The sequence below is a fragment of the Raphanus sativus genome, unplaced genomic scaffold (genome assembly GCF_000801105.2).
Source record: "Raphanus sativus cultivar WK10039 unplaced genomic scaffold, ASM80110v3 Scaffold3293, whole genome shotgun sequence".
Lineage (NCBI taxonomy): Eukaryota > Viridiplantae > Streptophyta > Magnoliopsida > Brassicales > Brassicaceae > Raphanus > Raphanus sativus.
Genome location: NW_026618599.1, coordinates 1 through 11,528, shown reverse-complemented (window position 1 = coordinate 11,528; position 11,528 = coordinate 1). Strand labels below are relative to the sequence as shown.

At 34.4% G+C, this 11,528-nt stretch overlaps 3 protein-coding genes across 3 annotated transcripts; 1 reads left to right on the top strand and 2 right to left on the bottom strand.

The window, feature by feature from the left end:
* Positions 1-5: 5 nt before the first annotated feature.
* Positions 6-1,394, bottom strand: LOC130506484 (E3 ubiquitin-protein ligase SP1-like; the record flags this gene model as incomplete). The annotated part of the gene is made up of 7 exons (XM_057001140.1): positions 1,300-1,394; positions 999-1,069; positions 849-901; positions 592-719; positions 406-504; positions 187-324; positions 6-59 (listed from the first exon to the last, which is right to left on the bottom strand). Coding segments are annotated over exons 2-7 (543 nt in total), but the record flags the coding sequence as incomplete, so codon positions are not given.
* A 2,970-nt stretch (positions 1,395-4,364) lies between these two features.
* Positions 4,365-6,990, top strand: LOC130506483 (purple acid phosphatase 3-like). The gene is made up of 7 exons (XM_057001139.1): positions 4,365-4,624; positions 5,430-5,586; positions 5,698-5,805; positions 5,900-6,027; positions 6,171-6,299; positions 6,410-6,477; positions 6,627-6,990. The coding sequence occupies exons 1-7, from the start codon at positions 4,427-4,429 to the stop codon at positions 6,841-6,843; spliced, it is 1,005 nt and encodes a 334-aa protein (XP_056857119.1). The 5' UTR covers positions 4,365-4,426; the 3' UTR covers positions 6,844-6,990.
* Positions 6,991-10,411: 3,421 nt separating this feature from the next.
* On the bottom strand, positions 10,412-11,522 carry LOC130506485 (RNA demethylase ALKBH10B-like). The gene is made up of 3 exons (XM_057001141.1): positions 11,462-11,522; positions 11,222-11,376; positions 10,412-11,152 (listed from the first exon to the last, which is right to left on the bottom strand). Exons 2-3 carry the CDS (start codon positions 11,353-11,355, stop codon positions 10,612-10,614), a joined length of 675 nt encoding a protein of 224 aa, XP_056857121.1. The 5' UTR covers positions 11,356-11,376; positions 11,462-11,522; the 3' UTR covers positions 10,412-10,611.
* Positions 11,523-11,528: the final 6 nt, after the last annotated feature.

The window sequence follows — 11,528 nt, the reverse complement described above, 5'->3', positions numbered from 1 at the left end:
TTTACCTCGCCAACAATGGTTAAGGAGGTACCAGTATCGAGAGCACCACGACAGATCACCTAAAGAAGAAAAAAAAAGAACATCACATTGTTGGTTCCAAGTTCCAACCCAATGGAAGAGGGGGGTGAAGAAACAGAGAAAGACAACAAAAGAAAAGCAAATGAATTGAGAGAACAATAGGAGCACCTTAGAGCCTTCTTGGGGGTTTTGAAACCTCTGAAAGATTTCAATCATTGACGACATATCAAATTGCGGTTTCAGAATATCAATATATCCATCAGCAAGTTCAGCTCTCACTACTTTCACCATACCAGTACCGTCTTCCTAAATAGTGTGAAGGATTGAAAGGGTGAGCTTAAAAGTCAACAAAAAAAGAAGGGTATTGGAGGAGGGATTGTAACTTACAAGATACCAAGGAGTATCCTTGATCTGAAACAGAAAGTTATGACACTTGTTTATCAGACCACCATCATCGTCCAACTTGGTCTCATACCCCATTTCGAACTGAAAGACCACACCCACCAGGACAGAGTGTGATTATGAAGATGACAACTTTACAAGAAGAAAAAAAAGACAAATCTTTTTTTATACCTTAGCCTCAAAAACATCACCCGAAGAAGAATCATTATCATCATGTTTGCAGTTAAAGGGCGTTGCAGAAGCAACTTTTCCGGACACAACAGCAAGGAGATTCGTGGCTTTCTCTTTCAGCAAATCATCTGAGTAGAGAGAGAGAGAGAGAGAGAGAGAGAGAGAGGGTTCATTACATTTGTAGAAATCTGAAACCAAATTATAATACATAAATAGTAACAAAGAGATCTGAACTATATAAAGCAGAAAAACATTACCTAGACATTTGATGTCTGCCACACGGGTAATACTGTTATAAGAGTCAGCTTTCCTGCACACACAGCGCAGAAACACAAACACACATATCGATTCATAAAATGTGCATTTCAAAAATCCATAAAAGGGTTGGGGGGGGGGGAAAGACAGACCCTTTAATTCTACGGCCCCAGAGGTAACAAGCTGTAGCACCACATGACAAATACAAAGCAATCTGAAGCATCTGAAACCAAATCAAACAAATTTTATTTCTACTCAGCCATTTACAATGTGATCAGAAGCCCTAAGAACTTGCAAGATCTAGTAACTAGTTCAGAACACACACACAGGTCCATATTCCAGAAATACGAGAAACACTGGTTAGATTACGAATCGAACAGCAACCCACTAGAAGGGCAGTGGTGAATTGATGAAAGCTCTAGTCTTTATTGAAAGAGAAGAAGAAGATGATACCTTAAGTGAGTAGTCAGTAGTCACAGACTCACAGTCACGACTGAAGAAGAGCTTCGGAGAGAATGGACCGGCTGATTTAGCAACTTAGGGTCAACGCGTGGAATATATATATATATATATATATTCAGGGGGTAGCTTTATATAATTCTTTCATTTAGACAGGGCTATTTTCGACTTTCACGGATTTTAAATAAATTTTATCCCGGTCACACATTCACATTTAGAAAAAAAAAAATCTTGAAGCAAAGCAACAGTCATCATTTTTCTACTCTTCTATTAATATATCCTAAAGACTAAAGTCTGTCAAAAAAAATTCAATAACTCAGAGTGTACACACACACACGGTGACCAATTTGTCAACAAATCTTTTGATTCCATTCAATCTCCGTTAACCGATGCTTCATAGACTTAGTTATGTAACCGGTTAGTCTGGTTCAGAGCCGCAAACCGAAGAGTGTATGTAATGTAATAATGTAAAGACAGAATCTTCCTTTTGGTATACGAGCTGTTGAGAGTCTCCGCACTTCCTTGAAATATCCGTTTTGGCCCATGATGATCCCAAGTATAGGCACCATAAATTAAATCCTTAGAAAAATTCGATCAAAACTCACACCCAAGTATCACATAATCCTAGTACTTTAATCATATATCCGGACGGAACTGGTCGAGAAGAAATACGAAGTGGAGATCTCATTTTATGAATCGCTTGTCCACTTGTCGATTAGGTACTGGGCCTCGACTTGCAAGCCTGGGCCGCTATTCATTTCAGTTCGTCTTCTCATACAGTAATAACATTTATAAACTGAACAATACTTTGCATAATGGATTTTTTTCTGTTCTTTAAGTTAAATGTAAAATAATGTGTATGGTTTTCTAATTTGTTTTCAGGTTTCCTCAACTATTGTAAAATTCTCCGTAAAAAGAGAAAAAAAAAAGGTTGACAAGAAAATGATATTTAGCTAGTCATACGCAATGGATTGTTCAACGACAATTGGGGAATTTTGGAAGTTTTCGTCACAACCACATGAATAATGTGACTGAGCCTAATAATTGAATTATCTTTCAAACACAGTGGTATGGCCGCATGTGTAGTTTAGCAATTATCTAAGATGTCCTGTACTGTATGACAACGCATTCACCCAATAAAATAATACCAGCTCCGTTTTTTTGGTTAGTTCCTAAACTATTTTTTTTTTGTAAACGCAGTTCCTTAGTAAATTGCTCTTATAACAAATTATTTGTTTGTATGATAATAATTTTGGAAATTATTATTTTCCCTTTTGTTTCTACCGGCCACCTTGAAGAGCTTCCCTCTTTTTCCCCCTTTTGTTTCTCTTTGCTTCTTGAGTTTGAGTTGTTTCTGTTTCTTAAATAAGTTGTATCAACATTAAAAATCAGAAAATGATATAAATCTTAACATTTTACCAAAAAAAATAATTTTGGAAATTATAACGCAACTACTCCATAACGGTAGATTATGTTTCTAGTCAACAAGAATGTGGCTCAACAAAAAATAATAAATGAAATCGTGGTTCATGTTGTTAAAGTCCCCACAAGTTGGGAAACAATGGATTGTCGATTTTGTCGGCTACGGCCTACAGCTAGCAGCAACGAAAAGACAGACTAACAATATGTATTTTTATAACCCTCCCCATACCATGTAGTATTTTTTAGTGAAGCTAACTTTTGTGTCGTATTTTGGTAAATCGAATTTGTAACAAAGGGCAATTGCACTAGATAACTATGAAAAGAAAATTTATTAGGTAAATGACTATACAACTGTACATAATTTTTTAATACCACTATACCCCTATAGTTAGACATATGTGTAGGACCGTCATTAAAAGTTTCTCTTTTATTTTTCTCTCTTCTCTCTTTCATTTCTGTCTCTCTCGATTTCACAATGCATTAAAAGTCTAGAACAGAGAAAAACGTGTGTAGCTAAAAAGAATTATCCAAGCTCTATGAAACCACATCTTTCTTCTTCTTGTTCTTTTCTTTGATTTTATCTTTATTTGGATGTTCGATCTGTTCTGGTATTGCATTTGCTGGGAAAGGAGTTTTGGTGTTTTGTTTTGTTTTGTTTTTGTTTTGTTGTTGTTTTATCTTGTCTATATTTTTTCTGTGTTTGGTTGTTATGAGAAATGGTGGAACTTATGATAAATCTGAAAGTTGAGTTTTTTTGGTGAGGAAGAAATACAGCCTCTCGATATATAACAATTGAAGACGCAGAAACTCTCAAGGATAATGATTCGATTAAGACACAAGAAAAAAACACAAACCCAAATTAATTTCAGTTTCAAAAAAAAAAAAAGCCTCTTCGTGTTTTCTGTTTTTTTTTATCTGTTTTGTTGTTGTTTTGCTAGGTCTGTCAGCAAACGCCAAGGGCACAATTGAATTTTTACCCACCACACTCCTACCAATCTTGCAAATTCATAAAAACATTACATGGTTCTGCAATTACCAACGTATATTTGTATATTGAGCTAATTTGGCCAAACTTATATGTATCCTTCATATGTTAAATTTGTCCCAGCTCACAAATCACAGAATCTTTTAATATAATATAATAATAATATAGATCTTAGATTTTTTTATATATAAGCTTTTGTAGTGTAAAATTTATAAACGATAGAAAATCACTCGATAACAAATTGTTTGGATTTTTGTTCAAAAAAAAAAATTGTTTGGATTTGAAAGAAAACAAGCAAAACAAATACATTTTTACTGGATTGTTTTTTAGATCATTACCTTTTGTTTTAAGTTATGGCATCGTGTCTTTCGTGTATTGGTTACACTTGATACTGTGGATAACCCAACGTATCAATTATATTGTCTTCAAATGGAAATGTCAAATAAAATACGCTTAAATAAATGAGAAACGTGGAAAATAGTCTATTTCATGGACAATGCCTGGTGTACACATGCCCATTGTCTCTATTCAAAACCATACAGTTTTTTTTCAAAATTATGAAGATTTTTTTTTCATCAAAATTATAAAGATTAATTAATTTTGTATATGTTTCTCTTCTCCAGTTTAGCCTACTTATAAAAAGAAGCTTAACACAACAGAACCCACCACACATTATCTTCTTCCTCTTTTAGCTTCTTCTTTTTCAGTCTCCCAATGGCTTCTTTAAAATACAAACCTATGAACTTCATATTTCATGTTTTTTATTTGATTTTTATTTTCTCCGCCCATAGTTCCACGGCGGAGCTCAAGAGGCTACTGCAGCCAGCGAAACCCGATGGTATAGTAAGATTTCTCGTCATCGGAGACTGGGGAAGGGGAGGCTCCTATAATCAGTCCAACGTAGCTCTTCAGGTGACATCTATCTTGTACAAATATACATGCCTCTTCGTGTATATTTAATAAGAGGACCAGACTTATTCATTTAAATGCGTCACTTTATATTTTGTATTATTATATTTGAGTATCATATATAGATAGCAATTCTAGAAAACCATATATTCAGTTTACCTAAGAACTTAGCAATACATTTTATTTTTGCTTATACATCTAGTTTGATGTTTTGTTAATTAATTGGTATATTTCCTAGAAAGTAGAACAAAAAAAATAGGAAGCAACCGGGCTTCGTAGCCTGGTGGTAATGGAACCTCGGCTGAGGTGCCCGCCACCCAGCTTCGAAACCCGGCCACAGCGATTTAACATCCTTACTGCTGGGGCGCTGGACCCATTCAGGGGATATTTGGGAAAGTGGCTGCCCAGACACCAGAGATATCAAAAAAAAAAAAAAAAAAAAAAATAGGAAGCCAAATATGGTGAAGATAAAATTTTCAGATGACAAGAAAAGAGTATAGATTAAAAAAGGTGATATGACATAAAATGCCTTTTACAAGAAGAAAACAAAGGAACGTGGAGGCGTCAAAACCAAGTCTATTCCTTTTAAAGAAACATAAAGTCTTTGCCAATCATGGCGAAACCTGCTTTAACAAAAGAAAAATGGCTCAAGTCTTTGCCACTTATGGCGAAACCTGTTTTAACTTTTAACTTACAAATGTTCATGTGATTCCAGGACGTTTTCGTTTATGTGAGCAGTCATATAATTACCACTGTTATTTCAAATTTGCTATAACTAACCAAATTAGTTCGTTACAAACTTTAACAGATGGGAGAAACTGGAGAAAAGTTAAATATAGATTTTGTAATCTCAACCGGAGATAATTTTTATGACAATGGGTTACTTGGCTTGGACGATTCTGCATTTCAAGATTCTTTCACCAACATTTATAACGCGTCGAGCTTGCAAAAGCCTTGGTATACTGGTAAGTAACTAGTATATTTTAAGTTATGTCATTTAATCACTAATCATAAAACTTAACTGTCCCACAATATGTGATCCATTGTGTAAAACTTGTATATTTTGTATCTTATAGTTTTAGGAAACCATGACTATAGAGGTGATGTAGAGGCACAACTTAGCCCTATGCTAAGGGCTTTGGACAAAAGATGGGTCTGCATGAGATCTTTCGTTGTTAATGCCGGTAATTAGACATATAATTTCTTAATTTTTTTTTAAAACAGCCTATTAACTCTCCTGTTGTTTTTATTGAACTATATCTTTTATTTCCACTGTAGAGATCGTGGAGTTTTTGTTCGTCGACACAACTCCATTCGTTGATAAATACTTTGTCCAACCAAATAAGCATGTCTATGACTGGAGAGGCGTATTACCCAGACAGAGATATCTGAACAATCTCTTAAAGGTAATCTCGTAAATTAAAATCTGCTAATGCAATTTCACTGTAATTCTTGTATAAGTTATTCATCAGCTAAATCATATTGCGAATTAAACGTTATAATATTTTACGAGTGACTAACCAAAGCTTTTATGATATTAACTACATAGGAAGTGGATGTGGCATTGAAAGAGTCAACTGCAAAGTGGAAAATAGTGATTGGTCACCACCCGATCAAAAGCGCAGGCCACCACAGGAACACCATTGAATTGGAGAAGCAGCTTTTGCCTATTCTTCACGTACCAAAATTAATGAAATATTATAAAGTTTTCGTTACATGCACGTGAATAATGCGCCAATAATTATAGATGACATGGATCTAACGAGTTTTTTCTTCTTTATTTATTAGGCGAATGAAGTGGATCTCTACGTAAACGGACATGATCATTGCTTAGAACACATAAGCAGTGTGGAGAGGTAATCAATCTTAAGATTATAATTTATTTTTCATTTTTATGGAAAAACCAATTAGTTTATTAGTAATAAAAAATATTTTATAGTATATGAACAAAACTAAATCTAGCTTATCATAGTATCACCAAACAACATTTTTTTGTTGTAAATAGTAAAATACAGTTTATGACGAGTGGAGGTGGATCAAAGGCTTGGAAAGGTGACGTGAACCACTTGGATCCAGAAGAGCTGAAGTTTTACTACGACGGACAAGGATTCATGTCGGTTGACATTTCGGAGGCCGAACTTCGTGTCGTGTTTTATGATGTTTCTGGAAACGTTTTGCATCATTGGAAGACTTACAAGGAGGCGCTTTATTTCGCATCCTAAAACATAATGAAATCCCAAACATAATTGAATCGTGACCACATTGTTTATAAATTATGATGCAATGTCTTAATTTCATATTTCGTTGAATTTTCATATCAGGTCATAACGTATCTATCAACCCGAAATAAAAGTCAAGAAAATTCTTTATTGCATAAATGTATAATCTCAGACTCTTTAGTCATTTTACTTTTCATTTAGGTAATGTCAATTTACTTAATTCTTATACAACTTGATTTACAAGTTTCCCCAGAACCTTGTCTAAACAGTAAGTTCCTGTGGGTCTGATTCTTATATTAGACAGTGAAAGCATCGTGGTTTAGTTGCAAAAGTTTAAAGGCTTCTACACTCAGATATGAGATTCAAATCTGGGACGACGCAGTTTCTACACTAAGAAGTCTGGATTTTAATTTCCGTAAAAGACGAATCATGCAGAAAATTTGGAGAAAATATTTATAAGAGATTTTCAGCATGGCGCAACAAATACTATCAGAAATAGATCTCATAGGACGGTTTAGGGTGATGCAGTCAGACGTGAATCCTCGCAAAACAGATAGAATTATCGACTATATTATCATCTATGTAATATTTTCATAATTTGTAATACCATAATTAACCAGACAAAAAAATGATTAGACTATACTTATGTCACATATATTTTGTCCTATGCACAGATTCTCTTTAATCATCACTAGATCTTGACCCGCGCTTTAGAAGCGCGGAATATTTTACGATGAAAAATTTCACTAATAACTTAATAAATATTTTGGTATTTTTAAAAGAGTGTATATTTAAAATATTTTTGCATTTAAAGCAGTTTTTTTAAATTCAACCCGATTGTGATTATACGGTTAATCCGGAGATCTGACAATTCAATTTTGGTTTTTAAATTATCCATATTAAAAAAAATTACTAAAACCCGAGACTAACCGATTGAACTGATGGATGACCGATATGTAATCTAATTTGATTTAAATTGTAATTGTTTCATAATTTGTAATCTTATAATCCAAATTTTAAAGTTCATTATTTTGCAGTATAAAATAACTAAGATAAATTATTGTATTGTTTGGAAACATTGATAGTAGTATAAAAAGTATATTGTTTGGAAACATTGATAGTAGTATAAAGAAATAAGTATATTGTTTGGAAACATGGATAGTAGTATAAAAAAATAACAATAGTGATTTAATGTAGGTTTAACTATAAAGTATAAAAGTGTATTTAATTTAAAAACTTACAAAATAAATGTTAGGTCTAATAGAATGTTTCTGTTTTAATAAGATAGATGTTATAGATATGATACATAGAAATGTTGGATTTATACGATAACACGATAAAACATAATATGTGGTTAAAGGAATTGGCATGAATACGACCCTATGTTGTGGATTGAGTATGGATGAGTAGTTCACAAGACATGGATCTCTCACATATGATTGTAACTTTTAAGACCATTTTTTACTCATTCAAATTTATATTCCAAAATAAATATGATATCATTTCTAACATGTTATGGACTTACTAGGATGGAGAAAGGATCAAAACAAACCACGGTATGGTCCTTGGGACCCAAATCACCCAAAACATAAGTCCTAATGATTCACATCTTAAGCTTTCGAATTCTAAATCAGTTTTATATACGAAAATAGAAGGGTAACTGAAACGAGAGAGAAATATTAATGGAAATGATAAAGTAATTGTTTTGTTTTGGTCTTCTTCCGTCTTTCCTAAGAAAACAATTTCTGAAGTGGCAAAAAAACGACTTCTCTCATAGAACTTGCCACTCTTTTTACAGTTCAAAAAACTTCTGCTCCAGATTTCATCTTCTCTCTCGTTTTTCTCGGTATTTTCTCATTCATTTCAGCTAACAAATATGTTTATTGTCACTGTTACCAGTGGCGAATCAAGAAATAAATCTTACCGGAATCAGTTTATATACAAATATCTATACAAAAAATATGCATATAAGACAAAAAGATAACAATATATGTGCATAAATTTTAAATCTATACTTTCTCATAATATTATGATTTTTAATACATTTTCAGAAAACAAATGTAACTTTAAGTTTGTTGGCAGAAAAGCCACAAAAAATCACTGATACTGAATAATGTATGGTTCTATTTGTTATCATTTATTTTCTTATGCATTAATATTTTTGTTTTCTAGCTATAATGTATTGATTAAAAGTTAAATTTTTTGTTCATCTATGTCTTGATAAGGATTTTACTTAATCTTAAGATCAAAGTAGTACAGAATGATGTCAATTCACTCCTAAGTGTTTCAAGCAATAGGAATATAAGTCATCATCTTAATTTAAGTGCAATCAAGGAAATGAGTTTGTGATTTAAGTAACAAAAGCAAACAAGAACAACAACTAAAACTTCCAATCAGTAAGAGCAAATAAGACTCATGGGTTTGGGAATTGATGTTAAAGTGCTTAGATAATTATTAGACTAACTCTTAATGATTGCTTGATTTAACCAAACCAATGAGAATTGATGTTTAAAGATTGATTGTAAATGAACATATGCTCTTCCAATCTCTCTTGCTTATAATAAAAATTTCAAAGACCACTTTAGTCAATGTCAGAGAAAGTAAGAAACATATTAAGCCTCAATTATGATTATTTACTGAGAATATTCATAAGAACACTAAAGATTAATATAGTAAATGTGTGCATTAATGCAACAAATAGAGTTAATATCTTAAAGATATAAATTGGATTTGTTCAATTATTTGTTTTGTTTGAAAGTAAGAAACAAAAGAACATGGAACGTGGTCAAAGACATGATTAATAGGGGGCCAATGACTGAACTTGTGTGTAATTAAGGAAGAAATTGGAAAATGGTCGCCTTTGGGATGTATGTTGGATGTTGTGGGATCGAGGGGTTATATTGATCTGGGAATACAAGCAACTGCCAGAGCTGATGAAGCTCTGAGATTACATAGAAGATGCATAGACTGTCGATTATGAATCAAATAGAGGATGAGACTGAGAAATGTAGAGAAAACGCATTTCAGGAGGATGATATGGGTTAGTGGAAAGTTAGTGAAGGTAAATTCAAGAATAAAATTCTCATCAAAGACAACATGGGAGCTGATAAGGGGTTTGGTTTTATTTTTCAACTGCAAAATTTGCATTTCTAACATGGCTAGAATGCAACAGTGTGAAGGAGGATCAGTCAGTGTTCTTTGTAATGATCCATTGTAGACGTGAGGTCAATTATTTTTTTAGTGTAATTACTCAGTGAAAGTATGGCAGAATCTCGCAAGCGGTCTGCTGGGTAATGGTTTCACTAATGTATGGTCGGTTCTGGTGGGAAGGATCATGGATCAAACAACTTGATAATATACCCATGTTTACACTCAGATATGTGTTTCAGTCCACAATCCATGGATTATAGATGGAGAGAAATGGAAGAAGGCATGGGGGAGAAATCATCACCTCCATCGAATCTGATTAGAAACAGATTTTCTTCTATACAAAGGACTGGAAATAATCAGAGCTAGATGGGGACTTGGATAATGGTTTTCTACAAGACCAATGTCAAACCATAGATAGAAATAGGAAAAGATCCGTTTTAATTTTCTATTTGAAGAAGCATTTGTAAATATAAACCAAAGGAGTTTTCGTTTTCAATAAATCTTTAGCATTCAATTCAAAAATATATATATGAAAGAAGAAATTGAAAAATCTCCCTAACTTTTGTTTAATAGATCCGACCCTGACTGCTACTGCCATCGCACTCCTCTGCAGCGTATCCGTTACAAAGCTTCCTCTTTCGTCGTCTTCATCTCCATCTTTCCTTCTGCAGAGTTGTTCTCGCTGCGGTCATTGGATTTCTCTGTGGATCCTTGTACTACTACCTGTTCTTGAGCTGAGCCGGGTGGGAGGAAGACACCAGTTCCAGGGATGGGCACTCGTGGCTGTGGTGGCGCCTGGTGTCGTGCATGAGGTAACAGTGGCCAGCTCGTTGCTCCTGCCACGACACCACCACCACCTGGGAACGGCATTGGAGGGGAAGGTGCTATAAAAACCGGCTGAACAGCTCCTTTGTTTGGCGTGGGCAATACACCGGTTGTGCTGGTAGGCATAACAACAGGGTAATGTTTTGGCTGACGGTNNTGATGATGATGATGATGATGATGATTCGGCGATCTGCTAAGCGGTGGTGGTGGTGGACTCCAGTTATGTCCGTTTCCCGGCTGAGATTTGGTGAATGTGATGAGAATCCTCTGCTTTCGGGTTGAGTGAATCGCAAACTTAGCAAGATCTGCTGATTTGCCTTCCACCACAAGAACCGATCTGTTTCAAAACAACCAAATTGTAATTTTGATTGATGATGATAATCATATTGAAAGATCAACTCTTTACCCGGGAGAGAGTGACAGCTTGAGAGAGCCCTTGTAGTCCCCAGGCTGATCAGAGACGATGACTCTTCCAAATGTGAAATCACATTCTGACAAGGACATGATCCCCACGGGTCGTCCGAACCAGGGAACAAACATATGAGGCTGCGAGTGATCTCCCTATATGGTTCACAATATATATATAGAGAGAGTAACAAATAGTTTTAAGGTGGTTTCAACGAACTTAGCAAATCAGTTTATCTACCTCGTTGAAGAAATCAATGATGCATGCGTCGGGTTTCACAGGTATGATTTGATCTGAGACAAAACGT